Below are 24,012 nucleotides of genomic sequence, written 5' to 3' on the forward strand. Positions count from 1 at the left end.
CACGTCAACCTCCATTTATCCTACAATGAGGATATAAAACTATAAACCTACAAGTAGGATAAATCCAACATCTACTGTCACAAATTACGTAAGTGTGTCAACATAAGCGGTAAAAGCGAATCCACCGATGTCGGCGCAGTCCAAGATAATACAAATTAATGATTATTTTTTACAGTAACACAATTAAGTGTACTTACAAAAGTGATGTCTGCTGCACTTTGTTTATGGTTGATATTTAATTAATAAATATAAAAAACGGGTTAAACACGTGAACAATCCGAAGTTCCCATTCTTCCCATATGCCATGAACGCGGCGTTACTTCTAGACGGACCTATCACCGAGCCCCAAAGGGCCGCTAGATGGCTGTGCAAGCAGACATACAAAACGCAAAACCCCCCAAAATAAAGGAATTCGTACCCCAGTATTTGAAGAAAAATATGATAGGTAACCCTCATATCCTATGTAATGTTCTGGTCTACACAACCTCAAATAATACTTTTATGATAAACTGGTTTGGAAATTTTTATCAAGATGGTGGTTTATCAAGGTGGTATTTTTTTAATGTAATTTTGATATTAACAAATTCCCAATAAGATCTCAATTTTTTCTCCACACGCCTTTTACATTTGGAATAATAGGTACATTACACACAGAAAGAGATCCATCTTTTTCAAGCACTGGTTTAATGGACTCTGACAGTCAGTTACTAACATGATGAATTGTGCTGTAGATTTAACTGTCAGATTTCTATTAAGGGTTTTTCATTGTAATGGGTTCCATCTCAGATGTAACTCTATCTCTGTTTAGAAATCAAAATGTAGCCTATCCCACTACAGCACAGAACATAATAAGATGTTGAAATTGTTGTTTAACAGCATTTCTATTCCCTCCTCCAAATATATATGGATGGCAATGTGTCCTCTTGCGGGGAGCCAGAGAAGTATCTGTTACAATTATACACAGAATATATCCAGTGAAGGATACACTAACGGGATTCAAGATACAGATTCATTATAACTGCTAATTTTGTAAAATTGATAGGGAAATGACTGAACACTTGCTGTTTGACTTGTTTTTTGACCATGCCTTTTGGCATGAGGTGCTGGTGTTTCCAAATCAGAAACTTCATGTGAATTTATCTCTGTATGTGTGATGTACTTTTACACTTCCATTAAGATGTCTATGCAAAAGATGTGGTATACATTATTGATCTATTTTGTTGTTTGGAAAATTCCATATTCATCAAATGAAATGGAGTGATGTCAAAACCAAATTTCTAATTTTCAAGACAGCCCTTTCTAATTATGTTGACTATCTGTTATTAATAACAAAGTTAGAAAGACATAACACATTTTGAATTTACAGCAGCGTATATGTATGTATGTAGGTATGTTTGATATTTGTTGTATGGTGTATTTACAGTGAAACATTTTTGTAATCTGAAAAACACAAGTACGTCCAAATTAACTCCTGCAAAGATTCAAAACTGAGCTTCAAACTGGCTTCAAGATTTCAAAACTAAGTTTCAACCTTTCTTGAAGCTTGAAGCTTTGAAGCTGTGGCAGTGATCTCATACCACATGATCTCTCTCTGTCTCTCTCATGCATACACAAAGCTTCAAGATTAAATTAAGATATTTTATTATTGCTCGCTCGGACAGTCAAATGTTTACAAAAATAAATTAGAAATGCATAAAACTTTTTACAGACACACGCAAATAAAATTAACCTACATTTTCAAAGAGAGGACATAGCAGATTTCATTGGGCCACATTTTCTATTACAAATTATACTATGTTGGAAAATTAAACTGATTACAGAATATACTGTAGGCCTACTGTATCCATCAAGATACTTTTCAACCTGTCTTGATAATTCTAATAGCATTGTGTCCAATTAACATCATACTCAATAGGCACATAAATGGTTGGACTGGATTTTCTTTTTTTTATATTTAAAAGCAGCTATTCAAGTGTCAGTACGGCTCTGTTTTTCCTTCCCAAGCCTCCTGAAAGCTGAAGCTGATCAAATGGCTCCTTCTGCAGCCACCATGCTCTCGATAGCAGCCCAGTCTATTTTGCTGAGGCTGCTGCCGGCGCTCTCAGAGAGGTTCTCCAGCCAATCCATCCCCGATGCACCAGTTCTGGCACCATCTTCCTGGTCATCTAACAGCCCAGACACACCCTGAGAAGCAAACGACAAATCGTCAGGATTTGGACATGAAGCCACATCATCTATCAACTTCTACTGCAGGTCAGGGTTTTAAAAGCCCAATCTGTAATCCAGTATAAACAAAAGGTTAGCTCCACTGTAGAAATTTGTAACATGGAAGTGGAGACATTTTTTTTATTCTCAAGTTGAAGTGAGTTATTGATTCAAGCACAGACAGAAAACAATATTTAAATTAGTTATAGTGTTTTCCCAAGCTGATAAAGGTTTGTTTACATTGGGAATGTGTGGAAGAGTTAATTGGTTAGCTGTAATGGATTAGATAGTTACAGAGAGGTTATTTTCCATCTATAAGTCAGACTCCTCCAGGATATACAGCATGTGAATGTACACCTAATTTCTAGGGTGGACAAATGCCATTCTTACTAGTTCAGCCTCTGACTCCTCCGGGTGCAGCAACCTGTACATCTCTGGAGGGGGTTTCCACGGACTCACCACTTCTCTCTCCTCCCGCTCCCTCTGCTCCCACCTTACTTCTCTTCCTGCAACACTCCCTCCAGAGGGAGATTTGTTCAGCGCCATCTTCCTCTGGTGTCCTGTGTGCAGCTCCCCACCCTGGCTGGCCGTGTGTGATTTAGTCTTGCTCTTTGTGTCAGTGAGCATGCCGCGTCTGGTCACCTGAGATAGACGGTCCCTTGGCAGAGAGCTCACTAACACAAAAAAAAGTGTTAAAACAGTTAATACTCACACGGCATCTCAGTAAGCATTTTCTACAGGACACAAATCAAAGTAGCAGAATATCCATATGATACCTGGTCTGTGCAGTCCCAGTCTCCTGCGTTGATTCTCCAAAGGCCACCCTTGCACCTCAGCGTTGTTCCAGTGACTAAAGTGGGACTGAGCTTGTCCTGACTGGGACTTAGGACTTCTTTTATCATCGGCAGACAGACTACGAATCCTGAGACAAAGATGTCACGTCCATTATGGTTCACAGATCAGGTCATACTCATTTCAGGTCAACTCATTTAGAAAATTAGATCAAACAGAATCCTAGATCAGACAACTACTATTCTTAAACCTTTTATTTAAACAGGTCCTGGTATGATTATTGTTGCAGAATACCTGTAAGTGCTGTTTACACTGCCAGAGGGTGGAGCTGTGGCAGACCGCATGGAGGAGGGGAACGGAGCGCTTTCAGGCTGTGAAGAACTGGGCAAGGTCGGAGGAGTGGTGGGAAATTCATTGATCAAAGAACAGGCCTCAAGGGTCCGCTGGTTATATTGCTCCAAAAGCATCACCCTATCAAACCAAATACAGACCATAGTTACACACATGCACATACTGTACATGCACCTCTGTGCACAGGCAATGTGATCAGATACATACTTGTCTTTTTCCTCTTTGGTCTTCCTAATGACACCTCGATTTTTGTATGTTGATTTCTGTAGAAAGCAGTGGCATGGCTGGTCAACAACAATAATAATAATACATTTTAAAAAAAACATACAATGGAATATCAATTCAAGTAAAAATGGAGGCTATCTCACCGATGCTACAGAGGTGGAGTAAGGTCTGTACTCTCTCTCCCTCATCCTCTCTCTCTGTTTTTGGTAAACTGCCAGTCTTTCCCTCTGTTTCCTTCTCATCCAGATCCTCAACTGGCTCCTCTCATCCTCTGAAAGGTCGTGTCTCTGCAACATCCTTTCGCCTTGCTGCTGGTCCCGCCCGCTGTCAGTCACATTACAGCTCAGTGATAATCATATTACTTTGGGGACTGGGAATATATCATGAGCCTGAGTTGTTTATGTAGTAATGTGAATGTTATACTGTTTTAACAGTTGGTACTATACCTGCTAAGGTGGGCAGCCTGTGAGTAAGACAAATCCAGGTCAGTCGGGGATAAAGCGCCTTCCCTCACCAACTCGCCTAAGATATCTGCAACATCACTCAGCCCACTTTGACACAGAATCTCATCTGCCCATCTAGAGGATAGGGGCGGGTGGAAGGGAGAATAAAATAAAAAAGATAGGAAATAATAATAGTGTAGTGAAAGAAGAGTACAAGGAAGTATATACACAATGGATACACAACGGTTCAAAGATATAAAATCTAAACTTACTTTCCAAATGCTCCCGATGCTTCATTCGATTGATCTTTAATTTCTGTGGGAGCAACACAATCATTCAACAGACAAAATAGCCACTTCAAACAAGCATGGGTCCCACTGAACCAGAATACTGTACAATCCATCCTACAACTAAAATCCCACCAAGGCCAAACAGTGCACCAGTCCTGTATTAGGAGCTCAGGAGAGAATTACACAGGATCATGTGGTGAATAAAGAGTGATCAAATACTAACTTCACATGACTTTTTCTCTCTTAGAGTTGATTTGTCTGAGGTCTTGCACTCCACTGTAATTGATATGACAGTAAGTACTTTAACCTAATTTCCATATTTTGGTGTAAACTACAAATTATTCAACTCTACAGCACAAAAGTTGCTTTTAACTTCATCTCACTGCTCCAGTATTTATGATATTAACTTTAAAATGCAGTTGTTCATCCCCAGGCTAGCTCAGTGGTTAAATTAGTTACAATTAGTAGGCAGAGTGCTTGAATAAAGTGCATCTTTACTTGAAGGGGTGTGAAGGCGGGAAGGACCAGCTCTCTGATTGTCAGCAGAAATGGGAGAGAGAACGGAGGGATGTCGTTCTGGAGTAGAGGAGTCATTATGAGCCACATGGTCTTCTTCCTGCCTCTCTTCTTCCTCCTGACAGGCATTTGGTTCAGTTAAAGTATATGGCCGTCGTCTCCATGCTGTTACAGACAGGGGATACGCAACTCATGTTAATGATATGGATACTCTGTTGCAGCCCCACTTCATGATTTAGGCTGATTAGACAGATATATGTTTTACATAAAAGTCTTGCCTAGTGCAGCTTTACAATTAGCGGTCCAGAATTTCAGCGTTCTTTACTGAGATACTGTTTGGGGTCATACCTTTCTGTGGGACAGACAGGCTGACTGTTTTGTTCAGTGGTGCTGCGTTCTCCACATCATCATCCAAGACTGGGGTGAGCATCTCGATGGTGTTCACCAACTAAAGAGAGACAAAGAAGGACAGTCTTACAAGCAAACTTGGGAGACATGGAAAATGTAATAAGGAGAAATACAGAACACAATACTAATGTACCATCCTGGAGTTCGAAAACTCATTCTCCATGTAGTCTGCAATTTTCTGTAGGGCAGCCAGCTGGGCGTCCATCTCTGACAGGCAGGCAGAGAACCGGACTGCTGGGGGTGTGGAGAAGGCACTGCGAGGCCCAAAGCTCTGGGTCTCTTGAGCTCCACAGGCCTCAGAGGGTCCTGCCCTGTCCTGGCGAGAGGTCGTCACTGGATGCCCACGGGGCTCAATGTGGCGAGGCAAAGGAGACTCTTCAGGGATATCTAGAGTATACAAGAGATATTTAGTATCAACTGGAATAAAACCAAATTGTAGTAATAGTGTTGTTATGCTTCACCACAGATGTGATCTTATCCAATATAATTGCATAAGACCTGGGGGAATGGTGAGTCTCAGGCCATCCTCTGTAAATGCGACTGAGGGGTGTGGAACAGCAGCGGCAGACCTAAGAACAGAGGTTGCAAGTACATGAAGCTGTGCTGAAGTAGGGGAAGCAGGCTGGGTGGCATGAGCATCCTGTCTTGTCGGGGTGGAACAGGGTGGCAAATCCTGGTGCAGGGCCTCGTCCTCCAGGTCGATGACACTGAGGAACTGGCGGCCTTCCAGATCCTGAGAGACAGAGAGAGAAAGAGAGAGAGAGAGAGAGAAAGAGAGAGAGAGAGAGAGAGCGCCACTTGATTAAAAGTCCACCCCCATACAAATATATAGGAGTACAAAGTATTTCAAAGATCAAGGGACAGCATGCCATCATCTTGGAGTATGAACAACCCCCAAGATGATGGCATGCTGTCATCATCATCTTGGAGTGTGAACAATCCCCAGTGTGAGCTCTACCCTGAGGCAAGCAGCCAGTAGCCCTGACACAGAGAAGGTGTGCAGGAGAGAGATGAAGTGTGTGTGTGTTTTTTTTTTTTCTCCAACAACATGCACCAGAGTGCTGATTCCAGCAGGTGACTCTGGCCTCTCACCAGATTCTTATCTGGTTTCTGTGGGGTCTCCTCTGTGTCATGGACAGGGCGCTCTCTGGGAAACCGCAGATTCACGAACAAATCAGGAGGGAGAACTAAAGCAGAACTTTGTGCTGGATGGAGGAGACACACACACACACACACACACACAAAGTTTAATTCTTCACTATATCCACAATACACGAAAAGATAGTTGTAGAATGTTGTTCTTGCTATACACACTATGATATGATCAACTTACATTCAGGGCTCGTAGCAATCACAGAGGCGTGGGCAGATACGGCTTTATCCAAAAGTGTGGGAGGAACAGCTGGAACAGAACAAAGAATAAATGGTGAATAAATCAGTACTATAAACAAACAAGTTTAAGTTGAAATTTTAAGGCTATAATATAATAGTATTACTACTAGTTAGTAATTAGTCACCTCATCTTCCTATGAAAAAAACAAAACAAACAAACATGGGATACAGTCACAAATATGGAGAAATAGTATTTAAAACAGGATTATGCGACTTTTCACGATTCCTGGGTCTACGTAATGTTTTGTGATAAAAAACAAGTAATGTTGTATATTATTTGTGATTACACATGATGTGACTACATTGTGATTAACCTTTGACCACATTAAGTTGAAATAATATCCCTTAGGGCTAAGAAATGTTAAAATCATATGCATGAGTCACGACTGCATTGCTAGGTGAAATTGAAAACCTTTCATATTTTCAATTACTGAATCTTTACTCCATAAATCAAGTGACTATAATCGTTTCACATTTCATTTCAATGTTAAATGCAAATAAAATTGTCAACACCAGACTCCAACGTATCAATCATTGGGGAGACAGATATTGCAATGTTTCACTGTATCAAGTCTTACAACCACCCCAACTCACCTGGGTCTGTGTTGGTGAAAGCATCATGACTCTGCGGAGGTCTCTTATGTGTGGAGGCAAAGGCATGGAGCTCGGCTGTAGTGGATATGGCCTGGTGCAACAATCTCTGACCAGTCAGCAAGGAGTCAAAGGACCCTGGGAGTTATTAGGAAAAGAATAACATATAAAGGGACTTGTACATAGGACAGGATAACTCTACCCTCTGAAAACAAGGGAAATAGCCAGCCAGGAAAAAAAAGAAAATGGAGGAAAAATTGATAGTGACAGTATAAGATTTTTCCGAATTACTTAAATCTTCTAGCCAAGTGGTCATACCAGGTGTGTTTAAAAAACTCAGTGAAGATTAGCTATCTGTGACCATTGGTTGTCATATGTTTGATGTTATATTGGATGTCATATATATACATCACTAACAAGATAACGAGCTGGGAGTGGAAGCGCTTATGTGGAAGAACCATAAGAGATAAACCGATATATTGGTGTGCAAAAGAAAGATGTTCTAGGCACTCTTGAAGCAACATTTTTAAAAGCCTTTATCTCATGAATAGTTCAAAAGAACATATTAAAAACAGTTCCAATGTGTTTGGCTCATGCTGTTGCCTTCAGGCCGAAACAGGTTGGGAGTTTGTTTTTTTTGCTTTTTTAAATGTCCTTCTCCTTCCCATTTCATTAAACTCAACCCCACACCAAAGAGCATCTTCAGCAAATGCTTCCACACAACAAAACGCAAGAGAAAAACTCTCTGTCCTATAGATATATTGGCGTACCAATGCTGGCTGATATCAATGTTTTCCAGACATATTGATATTAGAATATATATTTTACTGATAATACTTAAATAAAAATAGCAAAAAAGGAGAGCCTTTGATACAGCATGTCTAATTTATGATCTAAGTTTTAGATGCATTTTTTTTCATGCAACCAAAGAATATCTTAATTGGCAATATACTGGATATTATTAGTTTCCCTCTCCAGTAATCACACTACGTTTTGGACCAAAAATTTCGGAATATATATCGGTCCGGCCTTGGACACGGAATGTGTAGTCAGGGATACATTTGACACTAACCAAGTGGAATGGCAAAGTCCTGCCCACGGTTGAACTGTACTCCCTCAGCTGCAGGCTCCACGTTTACAGGCCCATCTGTTGGCTAAAGACAAATCGGCACAAAAATAGTTGGTAGTGTTACATTTTAATATTGGTAATAGTACAATAAATTTGTGTTACCAGAAATAACATTGTTCTACCTCTTGTACAGGGATGATGGACTCATTTGGTCTGAACGTGACCTCTGCTATTTTTCCTGTCCTCCTCGTCTTCTCCTCTCTCCTCTTCTGCCTATAAACAATATAATCGGTAAATACAGTTTGTAAGATAAGCAGTAAGAAATATATGTATATATATTAAAAAAATGAAAACTAAGGTAAGGGATTACCTCCTACTGGAGTTGGGGCTGGTGGAGTTGGTAGCTCTTCCAGTGTTTAGAGTAGGTGGGTCTAGTCTGAGTAACTGTAGTCCATCCTCTCCAGCACTCTGCCTCCCAGCAGCAGAACATAACAACTCCTTCAGGGGGATGAGACGGGTCTTTTGGGCCGGAGGGGCTGCAAGGGGCAGCATCTATGGCAGAAACACAAATCCACTGTATATAAGTTACAGGATAAGATTTAATGACACCTATAAATGTTGTGGGAATTTACAGAGTACTACCTACCACTGGTGATTCAGAGTCTATATGTAGAAGCTTGATCCCGGACGTTTCTCCCATGGGAACTGCAAGGACAGTAGAGGGTCTGGAGGAAGATGGTATGGGCAGTTGGGGGAAGGTGGTGGGAGTGTGTGGAGCAGGGTGAAAGTGTAGTAGGCGAAGGCCCTGAGTTGGTAGAGGTCTGTGAGCTGGGAGAGCATGGGGAAGTATCAGGAACTCTTGCCGTCTGGATCGCTCCAAACAGGGCCGTGACATATGATCCTGGGGTCGGGTGCTACTGGGAGTTGGGTCACATGGAGGATTTGTGCGCAAAGCCAGGCTACGTTGTCTTGGCGGAACTGAAGACTCCCTTCTCTTTTCCTTTACTGCCCTCTGTTTAAGCTTGAGGCGAAGGGGTTCTGTGGTGCCAGTGCTCTCAGTCTGAGGCCCCCAGGCCTCATGGACTGGGAGATGGTGAGGTGAACTCTGGTGGGGCAACAGAGAAGAGTGGGGCTGGAGCAACTTCAGCCCCAAGACCTGGGGAGCAGGGATATTCTGCATGTTACCATTAGGGGGTGGTACCAAAGGGGCACTGGGAATTGGCTGACTGGGGTCTATAGTGGTCAGAAGCCCCTTAGAAGATGGGATTGACCTCCTGCTCTCCCCAAACGGGCTTCCTGGTGGCTCTGTCTGGACAGACAATGGCTGTATTTCCTGCAGTAAAGAGAAAAATCTGTTCAGTTTGGTTTCACTGTGATGAATTGACTATATGTGTAACAAGCAAATTGTAATATACAAAGTGAATCTGTCACAACTTAACAGAAAGTTGTGAATCTGTCACAACTTAAGAAAATTTCAGCAATACCTGATAATGTTCTTCTGCACTGTCAGTGGAGTGTAGGCTCTTGGTGGTGGGATGCTGGTCAAGGGGTCTAACTGAGGGGGTCTTCACTGAGCTCTGTGTGGTAGGCTGGTCTGCAGGGGCCTGGTTGAACTGGGGGTTGTTGGGTCCAGACATTGGGACACAAGCCTGGGTCTGAGGTCCCACAAAAATATTGAGATTTGGCTGAGGGAGGAAATTGGTATATGTGATGATGGCTTGTTACATGTATGGGTTGGGTTCATGTTAGACTGGGCCAAGCAAGTGTTCTGCTGGACAAATGGAAGGTTGGAAAAGGAAGTTCCCACACCCTGCATCAGGCTCATAAAGGTGATGACACAAAAACACTCAACTCCAAATGTCTCCTTTCCATGAGTCTGTTCTTACCTGCAACAATCTGGGGAAGTCATCCTGAAGCTGTCTCAAAGATTGTGTCTGAGTGGGTGATGGCTGACTGGGAGCAGTCAAGGCGGCAGTGGGTGCAATAGCAGTGGAGCTTTGTGGCTGAAGGTGTGTAGGAGCTACTGGTGTGTTGACAGTTGGGTCAGAGAGCTCTGTGTGAACCTCAGCCTCAGGCTGCACAGTAGGGAGAGCTTGGGGCTCTGGGTGTGGAGGGGCTTCGAGGCCTGCACTCCCTCTGGAACTTCTGACAGAGAGAGGACACACATACAACCATGGCTTGAACGACAAAGCAGCCAATTTCAATATACAAACAAATTTAGATGTTTTGCACTGGGGTTCTATGAGAAAACCACAAAGAAATGAATGTAGCAATCAGTTAATGGGGGTTAAATTTTGTGACAACTTTATACTGTGGTTTACAGAATTACAGTGAACTATACATTTTCTACCACAGCAACACAACATGACTCAGGCTCAAAAAACGATGCCATAGTGAATAAACTATTGCTACAATTTTGGGACTAACATGAGGCAGTAATTACTCACTCGCTGTGGCTCTCCTTGAAGCAAAAGGCCAAAACAAGCACACGCCATTTTGTAAAGTAACCATCCAATGAATTTGTCATATGGTGTGTGGCTTTCATATGCCAGCACAGGACTGGGTGATATAGTTGAAATCAATATCACGATAATCATAAGGATTTTTATGCATGTAAAATCACGTTAAATAACCAAATTGATGTTCATTGCATTGAACTGCATGGTAATTTTTTTATGAGGTCAATCAAAGCACCCTAACTCCATAAAATATTTCATACCTCATTTTGTCAGAGTTTGAAAATGAAATGTGCTTGATATCATCAGTTTACACAACATAAAAAACAGACAGCTAAAAAATCATATCATCACGATATGATTCCACTGAAATATGATAAATGATAATATTGAATTATTGCCCAGCTCTATGCCAGGCAGCACCATGTTTGCATGGTTACACACTCATCTCAACCAACAAACCATCAAAGGATAAAAAGTGCCTTTAGCTAACGGAAAAATTAAGAGTTTTTATGGTAATCACAAGGGGGGAAATCATAATCATGTGATGATGGCAGTATTTTTTACATCCACAACTTACTGAGAGGTGGCACTGGAGATGTCTTGATCTTTTTCTGAATAGTCCAAGTCTGAAAGTTTTAAAGCCTAGAAAAGAAAAACAACAGTTATACCTGTGTTTTGGCAATCCTTGATGATATAAATGGATAATGGTAACATTAACTGGCTATATTCACCAGTTCAGGTGAAATGTTTCCAGAGATGGTCCCGACAGAAAGGGAAGATGATACTCTCCAGCCCTCATTGTCACAGCTTTTGCCTATGACAAATACATGTCAATTAATCAATCACATCAATTAATATTCTCTCTGCGATAAGTGTTTGCATTAACAGCAACTCTGATGATCTAATATGATCTGTCATACCCTCTTTTTCAGGTGTAACATCAGATTCATCAAGAGAGGGTTGTTGTGAACTTGATGCTCTCATCTCAGAGTCAAAGGTCACTTGATCTTCATTATGGAGTGGTGTCTTCTGAAATGCCACAACCTCTGGTTTGTCTGTATGACATCCACTACGGGGAAATACAAGAGTAGGTACTTTCTAAATACTTTTTATTTATTTAATTAATTTATTTGTAAGGGACCATGTGCAACGTTAAACATAAATGTTATCATTTGATGTACTGTGCCAGATTTTGCTTAGAGCTCATTTTCATCTGCAGTCCCTTGACAAGGGTTAGTAAAATGAAATAAGCCATTATGAATAAAAACACAGGTTACTCACAAGAATAGTTCTCCTTGCTGTGGGTTGTGATCAGGAAGGGTGATGGGGGTGTTGGCCGATCCAGGGTAGCCTGTATCAACACTGCTGTCTCTCTCCAGCATCCAACCCACCTCAGGCTGCAGCACTGGAGCCACAGTCCACTGCATTTCAGGAACCTGGATGTGGGTGTTGTCGTGGTCTGTCCCCATCAGGGCAGCAGTGAACCTGCGCTCCAGCAAGCTGAGGGCTGTGAGGACAGCAGGTGCCGAGGCTTTAACACGAATCACTACTCCTCCGTCAGCCATTCCTCCATTCCCTTTCCCTCTCTCCTTCTCCTTCTTTTTGCCATGATGTCCTAGCAGCACCCTCCTATCAGCCCAGCGTACCATCCACTCCAGCAGCCTGCCCAGCTCTGGGAACTGAGCCTCTAATATAGGGTCCAGGCCCTGCTGCAGTTCCATCACGGCTTCCATGGAAGCTAGGGAGCCAAACACCAAGCCCTCTGATGGCTGCCCCCATGGAGAAGCGCTTTGAATGGGGCTAGGCTCAGAGTCCAGGTGGCCTCCCTTCATTCCCAGGTCTGAGGCCACGCTGGCCTGCTGTTGGAGGCCAAACAAACCCTGTTGCTTCCCAGCTCTCAGTCCAGGGAGAGAGGTAACAGAAAGGCTGGTTCTGGATATGGGGGCTTCACTCCAGACTGTGGAAGTTTGAGCCTCAGCTGTTGTATCTTGTTGGATGGGCTTGTAGCAGCACCCAGCCCTGAACACTGGAGCATCACTGCCCACATGCCTTCTTGTTAGATGGCGCCCATCCCTTTGACGGCGGCGCAGAGTGGTGAGTACATCAAAGGTGAGGGAATGCAGCTCTCTCTCCCTCAGCTGGGAGCAGAAGCCCTTCAGCAAAGGAAGTTCACAGCCCGAGTCCCCTCCATCAGCACCATCCTTCTCTAGCACATAGCTGAGGAAGAGCTCCAGGAAACATAGGTATTCTTCATCTTCCAGCTCAAACTCCCAGGTGCCAACCACAGGTAGGTAAGGTTGCTCCAGATTATGTTGGCCTTCATTCTCCTTGCCTGGACCTGGACAACTATCACTCTCCTCCTGAATGACCCTCTCAATTTTAACAGCAGGCCTCTTCACATCTTCTCTGTCTCGTACTTTAGCTCTCTTGCTGCTGAAAAAGAGCAACACAGACCACAGAATAAGCCACAACATAGATACATATCTCATGGTAAAGGTAGCCCTAATATAACATGCTGGCTACCTGGTTGTGCGTCGGCTTGGCAGGTCAGGAGAGAAAGCTTCAGATGTATTCTCAGCTGTGTCTGCATCGCTGTACACTAGGGGATGCCCACAGTCAGTTAGGGTGCTGTTACTCAGATTTGACCCCAGTGAGAGCTGACCTAACCTGGCCATCCCCTGTCTGCTTCCTCTGTCCTCCTCTTCCTCCTCTTTCTCCCACAGGTAGAGCTCAGGAGGGGCCAGGTGCCTCCGCAAACGCAGAAGATCCTTCCTCCTCTGTCTGAGTTTGTCTTGAATCAGAATCATCATCATCTCATTCGTCTCCTCCTTTTCTCCCTCTAGAGAAGAGATGGCATGTGAAAAAGTAACATCTATAAATGCATCACATACTGTACATTTAGAAAATACATGTCTTAAATATTATGCATTTACTCCCCAGATAAACATTCACTTAAAGGGATACACCACGTTTTTGAGAGATTGGACCATGGTCAACTCAACCATTAAGCACCATTATGTTCTCCAGTAGAACATTTGTTCTGGTGCTTCATGCTAACACTTTAGCATACACTATGTTGAGTGATCCTATGCAACTAGCATTATCCAAAGTAAGACTGACTTGGGTTAGGGTCAGCAATAAAGTTATTTGTGGTTTTTATTATATAGCCTGTAGATTCATAATCGTGGACACATGCATGATTCTGGTGTCTATGATCTCATCACTTAACGGCCAAGTTGACCAACGAGCCGATCTTCCAAAAACTCTGTGCATTCCTTTAAGACACAGTATTTCAAAGCAACCTGTTTATTAACAGAGCTAGCAGTACCAGGGACCGTGCAGTGTCTCAGTCTCTGCAGCAGTGAGTTGTACTTTTCTCTCAGAGGGACTCTGACTGACTCTTCCTCTTCTGGGAATGCCCGAACCAGTGTCTCTGCCACCTAGGAGGAACAGCCATGGATGATAAATAAGTCACTCAAAGTCACTCTCTCATACCTCATAAAAAACAATCTCTAGGTAAGACAGGACAGGGAAAAGTAGTTTCACCAGAGAGGTAGGGGGTAGTTCAGACACAAGGCTGAGCAGTATGTCCTGGACGATTTCCTCAGCATTGAGGAAGTGAGAGAAAGGCAGAAAACGGCAGGCCCATTGGAGGGCATCCACACAGGAAGATCTCACCTCAGAGTCACCTGGGACCTAGGGGACAAATATACACTCAATTGCTTGCAGGGCAACAATGGCTGAGGATATGTAGACATAAACGTGTCACACACACACACACACACACACACACGGGTATACCTGTGTATCTCTACCATGGTGTCTGGCTGCCTGATACTTCCTGCAGGAAACAGAGAGCTGGTCCCTGACATGAAGCATCCAACACAAACCACACAGCTCCCTGAAACAGACTGATGGCAGAAACATAGTTAATAATGTGTATGATCTGAGAGTAGATCATTGATTAGCATATCCAAAATGCACAGCAGATGGATTCTTACTAATAGTCTGAATGGTGGCAGGGTCCAGGCGACCGTCTCCATTAGGTCCCCGGCTGAAGAATCCTCTGCGGGTGACAAACTTCATCAGGCCCTCTGGGAAAGCCCTCTCTTCTTCAGCAGCAGATGGATGGGAGTATTTCTGCTTGATCTGAAAACACCAACAGGTATTTGCACCATTTCAGATAGTGTAGTGCTTCATAGTGCAGTGTAATCACCAACTTTGTACCATTTAATTTAAAAACATTGTCAGTATATGATGGTTATATCTGCATGTGAGGATGTGATAGTAGCAGGATTGGAAATTACTACTAGCCAATAGCTAGAAAGTGTAAGTGTAATCATTCATAAATTGTTGCAACAATTATGCAGCCACAGCATCCTTTTTATGCCATATCATGACCCTATCCCTCCAAATCAAAACACTGTGATCCATCATGCCAGATTTTTGCTTACAGTATGTATTAACTGAATTTCAATTTCAGTCCGTTTCAGCGTGTATCACTCCCACTAAAGTCATCATTTATCCCTTACAACTCTTATTTTACCATTACTTTTGACTACAGTGGCTGGTACATTTTGGAATCTACCAGCCACTGCACCAAGTGGTTAAAAAAAGTTTGGTTTCCTGTCCCGGTTAGTACCTTGTGTAGTATGTGTCTGGCACGGCGCAGACGGCTGATGTACCACTGGGCAGCAGGACGGCAACAACGTGCAGATCTCAGAAGCAACAGTAATCTCTGGAGCACCCCAGACACTTTGTGACGTGATGCAACTTCTGCAAGCTGTCCGAATGTTCCTATAGGGTCCTAAGCATAACACACACACACACACATGTTCACCAGTTGTAATTAAACATGGAATTCACACCTAAGCATTACAGTTGATCCTCCTATTGCATGTACCTGTGTGTTGGAGGAAGGCTGGGGACAATAGAGAGGTGGGGCAGGCAGATACAGCCCACTGGGCACCAGGGCAGGCAGGCAGGAGCACAGGTCTTTGGCTGTGTCCAGCAAGGCAGACAAGGGCGAAGACATAACATTCACTCCAGCCATTACCGAAGCCTTCAGAATCTCCTGTGTGGAAACCTGTAATAACTCCCAATCTTCTCCTTCCAAAGAGTCTAGTGAAAGGGATTGAGACAAGGCACAGATTAAAATTATATGGCTCTTTGTGTGTTGTCCCAGCTTACAACTCTCATAGCTCACAAACCTGTGAAGCTCTTGTAGTCTGCCTTATCTCCTTCAGGTTCCTGTGAGGCAGACGTTTTGCCAAGAAGAGACTCCAGCTGAGCCTGAAAGATGCTTGCTGGCTCTAAGGCTGCTGGAAGATGGAGCTCTCTCCACTTGAGCCTGTAATAGAAGATGCAGAGTACTCAGCAACATCTACATGCACGTGAAAACATATTAATTAGTTAGTAACCAACATACACTCATGTATTCACTGATCATTAAGAGTATACGCCCACACACTGACCGAGTGAAGTCGCAGTGGTCAGTGCAGTATCTTGTATAGGCTAAACCCAGAGAGGCCGCGGTCTTCCAGTCCCCAAGATGGTGAGCCAACCACACAGCCTCAGGAAGCAGCCCGCCGAGAAGGAGCAGGTCCTGAGCATAGTCCACTGTCCACACCTCTGACAGCTGCTGTCCTCGAACTGCCCCAGCCACCCTCTCCTGGCACAGCGGCACCAAGCGGGCAACACAGGGGGCTGAGAAGAGATAAATACATTACCAAATAGCAATTTTAATAAAGGACAAGACTTTTGCACTGACAAGAAATTACGGTATCTCACCATGAGGGAGATGTAGTGGAGGTAGGACAGCCACACTGTGTGGGGGCAGGATGTAGAGGGGTTGGTTGGTGAAGTAAGAGGCCATGAATCTCCCCAGAGTCTGAACCACTGCACAGGCTGCCTCACTGTGAAGGTCCACTGGCAGCCATGGACAAGGGAAATCCTCCACTGCAGGACACAAAGACAGAACTAACTAAAATGTCTTACTATCGCAATGAGATACATTTAACATTTTGTGGAATCACTGAGTTTGAAGAACTGGTGGCTATATAACCAAATGCACTGAAAAATGAAGGTAGACCTACACTCAGTATCCACATTATTATGTACATCTCACCCACTTATGCCAACAGGAAGTATAAAGCATACAGACAGTGATGAGACATTCAGTTACAATTTGACCAAATGTTAGAACGGCCAAGATGTGTGATGTAAGCAACTTTGAATGTCACTGGTAATAGTTTAATTTATAAGTCCATTCTTGGCTTGCTTCCTTCATATCTTTGCAATCACATTTATCAAAAATCTGGTGGACGTTACTGCCTACATTGGAAAGGGCTTGTTCTTATTATCTGTGCCCAAGGTCCGTATAGAGCTGGGTAAAAGGGCTTTTAAATACTCTGCCCCATCTAGTTCTCCCAGCTCTCCATGGTGTATTGGTTATAGCAGTATGGCCTATCAGTATTGAGTCTAGCAGACCTGTTGTGCCGGTCATGTTGTTCTTCTGATGTCCAGCCCTGTGTAGTATCAGGCGGGCCATGTGGTCCCCCAGCACCTGGGCTTCTCTCAGACGGTACTGGGACAACAGTCCATACAGGAGGGCCAGACACAGCCGTGTCTCCTGGAACACACCACGATCACAATCTGACAGAAAGAACATATGATTAGCATTTCAGATTTTATGTAACCATGTAGTGTATATTAATGGATAAGGTATATAGGAAGCCATGTTGCTCACTTCTTTTTGTCTCTGCCCAGATTTCTGACCGCCACACATCAGCACTCTTTGAGTACAAGCCAAACAAGAATAGATGTTCTCCTGTGGGGGCAAGAGTTAAATATTTAGCTGAACAACAACAGTCATTCAGCCACTAAGTCAATGCCTTTTAGGGTACAATCAACATTTTCTTTGGACAGAACCATAGTTGAAACTGTATGGAAAAACAAACAACACACTCATAAAATTATATGTTTTGGTGCCGTTTCCTGCAGTTGGAATGATTCTGTTTTCAGTACACTCTGTAGAGGACCGAGACTCGCATCAGGCGGTCTCAGTGCAGATATTTGGTGCACACCCAAGTGCAAATGGCATTGTTCTCACCTGCCCAAACGAACCGAACTCAAGAAGTAAATGCCCCAGAATTCAATTGTACCGCTCCAAACATGCTTGCTGTGAATGCACCCTTAGACAAAATGTTGTTTTGCTTCAGACCTGGGTAACGTAGCAGTGCAGGACCCTCCTCTAGTCTTTCTCCTGTAGCTTGAACAGCTGTCTGGATCTGGGACAGGATGGCAGACACCTCTTGCTCTTCCTCTTCCCAGCCATCAAGGCCTTTGCAGCCTTTCAGTTCCTCCATATACTGCTGGGTGATCCTGTACACCCACTGCCACACTCCCAGCAATCTGCCCAAAAAAAGACAATCACCACTCTTGTTTGACTTTGAGATAGCCTTAAGACCCAGTTAGCAAAACATGAGAGGCACTGGTTAAGACTGGTATCCACTGAACAACAAATAGCTGAGTCTTTGCTCATAAACATAGATATATGTAAATCCAGAGAGAGAATGTCTCTACCTGCTGGAGGGTCGCTGTGGGACAGGCAGTGCCTGAGGTAAAGAGCTGGGTTTCTCTTCCTTCTCATCCTGTAGCAGAGGTACATAGTAGATATCTGAAGGCCAGAGTTGTGGCAGCTGGGAAAGAGCTTCCAGCTCTGCAGAGGCCCAGACAGTTCTTTGCTGCAGACTGTAGGTGTGGTCGAGAGAATCGGAGGCCAGCTGCAGGGTAAGCAGGGCTGTGGATAGACTCTGAGACGATAACTGACAGCTAGAGTGAGCAGTCTGGTAGGATTCAGGGAGAGGGGACAGCAACAGGCGTACCAGCCGTTTACTGAGCTCTACCACCAACTCCAAGCAGCCTGGCCCATTTGAGTGAGTGGCATCCCAGGGAAGAAAAGAGAGAAGGGCTTTGAGAAGGTGCAGGAAGCAAGAAGAAACTGAGATATTCTTTTTCCCTGTGTGGACCATGGAGCTAGGGATCAAATGGAGCAAAGCAGCAAGTCGTACCACACAGTGGAGGGTGTACTTCAGCAGACGCCCTCTGTGTTCTACAGTGCTTCCAAGAGACAAACCCAAAGCCCAGGCTGTTAACAGGCTACCCTGGATCTGCCCAAGTTCACGAAGAAGAAGAGGGGTCTTCCTCTCTGAGTCAACAAAATTCTTTTCATGATCTAGGTGAGGATTAGGACCAGGGCCAATCTGTGAGTCCAACGGGGCGTGGAGCGTGTCAAACATTGAGGCAAACTCCAGACGACCTCCATCCTCCACATGGGAACCGGCAGGTGGTCCGTCTAAATCAGAATCGTCCTCAAAAAAAGCCTAGCAAGCAAATTAAAGACAAATAAAATAAATTAATCATTCAATTCAGCATTCATGGCCTATACTAATTGATTGATTATACTAATTGACAGACCTGTACTTTTTGAAGAAGCTCCTTGGTACCACCCATGGTCCCCTGGTCCTGCAGAAAAAGGGGCACAGTGGACCCATCTGTGGCTGGTGAAGTGGCTGAGTCTGTGGTGTTGGGCCCAGATGTAACTATGGGTCTGAACTCATCCAGGCTGCTGCCCAGATTCAGACAAGACACTGACTCCAGCCATGCCCTCGCATGAATCTAAAAATAATAATTATGAGGAAACAGTATAGTCAAGAGCCCAAATTGCTGTGAACACCGTAGTATACTATACACTGTAAAAAACAACAACAGAAAAACAGAACAGTCGGTACACTGATTATTACCTCAAATCTTCATTGCACTAAATTTTTTAAAAGTAAAAAGAATCTGGCCACAACAGGATAACGTATTTTGGCTGACAACTGGGGGTTGATTTGAGCAAGCTGATCACAAGCGCATTAATTAAATTGCCAGTGCAACCCATGATATTAGATAGCAAGCACTCACTAGTCTGAATTAAACTAATTTGATCAAAGTTTGGTTAAAAAAATAATCTTTCCAGTCTCAGACAATTTAGATTCCCTTAGTAATATTTTAATCATGTTCAACATTTGGAGATGGTGAAAGGAATCTACATGACTGGTTGTTATTCATAGGCCTGCTAGTTCAACCTGACTGTCAAATAAATTCAAACAATTGTAGAAATAATAATCAAATTCGATTTCACCAGTGCTGGAGGTGAGGGAATATGATTACTATTCATAATACAACTTATTGGCTTTAATTTACATAAACCTCTACCATCTCTCTTCTTCTCTGTTCCTCTGCCATTTCTCTGCTGCTCAATTCTCCCACCCTCTAAATTTCTTAATGTATGAAGTGGGGTGTTTTTCTCTGTGTAAACTACTTCTTTCACTGTACAAAATATTTGGTGGATCCTAAGAAAAATGAATGTCATGCTGTAGCTTATTGAAGAAAGAGTTTGAATCTCTGGAAAACGAAGTCCCAATGCCCACTTCCTGAAGTCCCTCGTTTCTCACCTGTGACTTCTCCAGTACCCGGCTGGCCCTCTCTAGGTCATTGCGAGTGTCCTGTAGTAGAGTCTTCAGCAGCAGCGCAGGGGAAGGCCTCTCTAGCACCTTCAACACTGTGGCCATGTAGCCATCAGACACAATGAGGTAGAACAGCCGTGGATGCCAGGTGACAGAATAGCGTTGCCTAAGGACGTCCCTCACAGACATGCTAGAGCTGGACAGAGAGGCCTCCCCTTTCCTTGCAGAGGTTGGTGGCCTGCAGACAGAAAGGGTAGTTGGTGCAAAAACAGAAAAAGGTTTTATGAATGAGAGGAGATAAAAGACTATATCAGATAAGACATAACCCGTTAATACACACTACATGGATATTTCCTTCATGCTTACGAAACAAGAACAGGATAGAAGCAATGATTTATCTCTCATGTTGAAAAGTGACAGTGAAGCAATAGATAAACAAAGATGATTACAGATGAGGGAGAAGAAAAAATACTGTAATTCCAAAGAACCTCAGCTTGAACAAATCACTGACTTGTAACAATGGCTATGAAGGGATGAGTAAAATTTCAAACATATACCTGTATGTGACCAGAGGGTGAAGAGGTAGGAAGTGCGCAGGCCCAAAGTCAACATTACAACCAGAGCTTGACAGAGAGAGAAGCCCCCCAAGGCGAGCCAGCATGAGAAGGGAGCCTCTCTTTAGGACACAGGCCAGGAAAAGCCCACCTGGTGCCCAGCTCACACTGCCCACCCAGTAGGATCTAAAAGAGAAGAAAAATTCATTATGCCCCTTATAAACAAAGCAAATAAAAACAAGTACCAACCAGAAAGGCCTTTCAGGTGACGTAACACACCCTTTGGCGGACATAATGGAGGTCCGCAGCTCTTAGGGAACAACAGCTGTGAACAGCTGGTTGTGTTTATAAACACATGACTTGGCTGTCTCAACCATGATTAAACATGGTTAATTTCTGTGCTGAACTAAAAAAAATATCTAGAAAATGTCATCAAACAAAACAAAAAGCCACAAAAACACAGGGCCAATGACAGCAAAACTGTTGGAGTTCATTATCTCAATGTACAAGTGTTTAAGAAACCAAAATATCTGCTCACATACAGCCCAAAAATTCCTGCCCAGATAATCTTATCTTATTATGTTAAACAATTATTATGTTAGATAATCTTATTATGTGCTTATGTTTCAAAATGCTCTTTTGTTTATGCACACTGTACCTTATATATTTAGAGGGGATATCCAGTTTCTTGCTGCCACATCCTCCCAGTCCACTGGATATTGAGACAAAATTTTGCATGCTGACGAAGAGAACCTGTGTAGCCTGCATTCAAAAACAGGAAACACAAAACTTGTTTTACACTTCTATGGGAGTGTTACCATAGGCTTTCAAAGAGAGTAATGTAATAGGAGTAAATGAAGAATTGAACAAGGTAAAAAATAGAGATAGTGGGCAGATGCTCACCCTAGGCTCTCTCTGGTTCAGGACTATGGCTAATAGTTGGCCATCAGGAGAGAAGGCTGGCACCAATGCCCCTCTGGACTTCACTGGGTGACAGGGCGGAGTGAGACGGGACATAGGGTATGTCTTGCTGACCCACTGTATGCTGTATCCCACAGAACTACAGAGAGAAAGATCACAATCACGGCTAAGATCTAATCTGTATTTTTCCTTATAAATACGGTAATAGCCAATACAAGTTATGATTGTTACATATAACTGAGTGTCACATGGACCAGTCCACTCACCCCACTCTTGCATGGCCCTCATCCCACTGAATTTTCAGGCAGGTGATAGTTAGCATCTCCCCAGATGTGAAAACAAATGCTGATAAACAGGCATCACCCAAAGCCTGTAGGGGAGTTTTGGAGAGAGATACAAATGAGCAGGCTAATAGCAAATAAACCAAGAGAGAAATAGTACAGAGTAAATGATCATCGCTTTATATGATTCCACCACACACTGACATAATATATATTCTAATTAAAGTATACAGACCTGTGTCTTAACAAAGATGCTGTGTTGGGATGCTTCTTTGTCTTGTGAAGAAGGCAGAGCGGTATCTTCAAGGGGCTGTATGTGCGCCCAGTTCCCCCTCACAGTGCCATCTCGTACACCTGTCAAATCCCTGACATCTACACACTCCCACAGGAACACCTGCCCTGTTAGGGCTACCAGCAGCACACGCATCCCATCCCCCGAAACCTGAAGAGACAGACGTGTGCCATTCCCTGTGAAAATACACACATATACATTCATCCATGGATTCAAGATTCATAATTTATTGCCATGTAACAGACATGATTGGAATTTACCAACTAAAGAAAAGCAGAAACTGCCGTGCAACACCCACCCACAATTCACAGACACTGAGAAGTCCAGGGTGAAAAAGAGAAAATAATTAGTTCTACATCTCTTGGTTGATTTTCAACCCCCACCTCTCCCAAGTTACCACATACTGCATTCTCTCAAAAGTGAAGTGCATGTGTAGATACTGTATAGTTATTGGATGCTCAAACTGACCAGGGTCAAGGCAACAGGCCTGTAGTCTTTCAGATGTGTAATATTGTTTTTCTTTAGCACTTATTGCAGATTAATGTCAGCTCTGCTGGTTCTTTATGTAGTTTAAAAAGTTAAAACACTGGTATAAAACTAATTTCCTCACATTGGAGTATACAGACCTTGAACTGCAGTAATCAGCTGAGCTACTTGTGGGACTGCTGCAGCAGTCTTTAATAAGTCTTTATCCCTGTTCCATAGAAATAGCTCTCCTGAGACCAGCAGTCCAGAAAGCCACACACCTGAAAAACAACAAGAAACTTGCAGTATGATAAAATTGGCAATGATGCATTGTTTTGACTTGAGAGGTTAAACTCACCGTTCTGGGATGCAGCCATTGTCACCACACTGGTGAGCAAGGGATAGAGTTTTGGGGTCTTCTTCTTGGTGCGGCCAGAGACCATGTTGATCTCACTGATCCGTTTGTCATCTAACAGGAAAACAGATTCCTTCTCCTATAGAGAGTGAAATGACAGGTTCACAATCATTCTCAAGCGGCTAGAAAGATTAACCAACTAAGTTGGCGTCATTGTCACAAATGCTTAACATTTTATTCTCTTTTACCTGCCCAAGCCAGCAGAATCGCGGCCATGGCTTCTTCCTCTTGATGCTGGATGACAACACAACCTCCAACTTTAGCTCCATGTGTTATAAGCATCAATGCCGTCCCTTGATCATGCATTCAGTGAAAGATCATCAGACTGCAGACTCCCCGCTATAAAGACATGCGAACTTGACGTTAGCTAAACCGAGTAGCCAACATTACAACAAACCTATTCGATGCAATACGAGCATGAAAATTAGGTGGTTGAAAACAGCACCATCATTAAATATCCACTGGATAACGTTACACATTTTAAATGACAATGGAACAACTACAATAAAAGAACTGCAATGGAAACGTGTGTGATCTCTTCTTGTTTACACTGTGTGAACAGATGTTAGCTAGCGTTAGCTACTTAGCTAATTTAGGCTACTACGCGGAGCACTAGTCACTAAAAAGTCTACGTTTTTCAGCTACCTCTTACACGTATAACATATCAATCGAGTAAAACGTACTAATGTAAACATAAGTTATAGCTACCATAATCATGAAATATTTCGAAATTCCCTCCGCTTCAGCACCCAACGATGTTTCCCATGATGCTCTTGAAAGAAGCTTCAGCGCGTTGCCCTAGGAACCTAGAGGTATAGCTGACGCCCTGAA

At 43.2% G+C, this 24,012-nt stretch overlaps 1 protein-coding gene across 1 annotated transcript; it reads right to left on the reverse strand.

Annotated features, from left to right (window-relative positions):
* Positions 1 to 1,750: 1,750 nt before the first annotated feature.
* Positions 1,751 to 23,450, reverse strand: cplane1 (ciliogenesis and planar polarity effector 1). The gene is made up of 50 exons (XM_071517240.1): positions 23,370 to 23,450; positions 23,125 to 23,260; positions 22,928 to 23,047; positions 22,245 to 22,477; positions 21,995 to 22,098; positions 21,711 to 21,867; positions 21,466 to 21,569; positions 20,811 to 20,993; positions 20,242 to 20,491; positions 19,220 to 19,420; positions 18,326 to 19,125; positions 17,964 to 18,154; positions 17,490 to 17,570; positions 17,231 to 17,395; positions 16,532 to 16,699; positions 16,216 to 16,447; positions 15,952 to 16,091; positions 15,645 to 15,862; positions 15,384 to 15,548; positions 14,743 to 14,890; positions 14,543 to 14,652; positions 14,288 to 14,437; positions 14,044 to 14,181; positions 13,265 to 13,578; positions 12,023 to 13,174; positions 11,662 to 11,810; positions 11,473 to 11,555; positions 11,319 to 11,383; positions 10,169 to 10,427; positions 9,767 to 9,937; positions 9,289 to 9,438; positions 8,929 to 9,087; positions 8,653 to 8,834; positions 8,465 to 8,555; positions 8,286 to 8,367; positions 7,217 to 7,351; positions 6,564 to 6,632; positions 6,323 to 6,435; positions 5,729 to 5,963; positions 5,364 to 5,617; positions 5,171 to 5,270; positions 4,805 to 4,987; positions 4,289 to 4,331; positions 4,020 to 4,151; positions 3,717 to 3,897; positions 3,556 to 3,611; positions 3,292 to 3,468; positions 2,982 to 3,127; positions 2,596 to 2,879; positions 1,751 to 2,184 (listed from the first exon to the last, which is right to left on the reverse strand). The coding sequence occupies exons 1-50, from the start codon at positions 23,448 to 23,450 to the stop codon at positions 2,026 to 2,028; spliced, it is 9,399 nt and encodes a 3,132-aa protein (XP_071373341.1). The 3' UTR covers positions 1,751 to 2,025.
* Positions 23,451 to 24,012: the final 562 nt, after the last annotated feature.

The sequence above is a fragment of the Centroberyx affinis genome, unplaced genomic scaffold (genome assembly GCF_046629955.1).
Source record: "Centroberyx affinis isolate AG114_WGS23_722 - 3 ecotype Tasmania unplaced genomic scaffold, CSIRO-AGI_Caff_v1 ptg000044l_1, whole genome shotgun sequence".
Lineage (NCBI taxonomy): Eukaryota > Metazoa > Chordata > Actinopteri > Beryciformes > Berycidae > Centroberyx > Centroberyx affinis.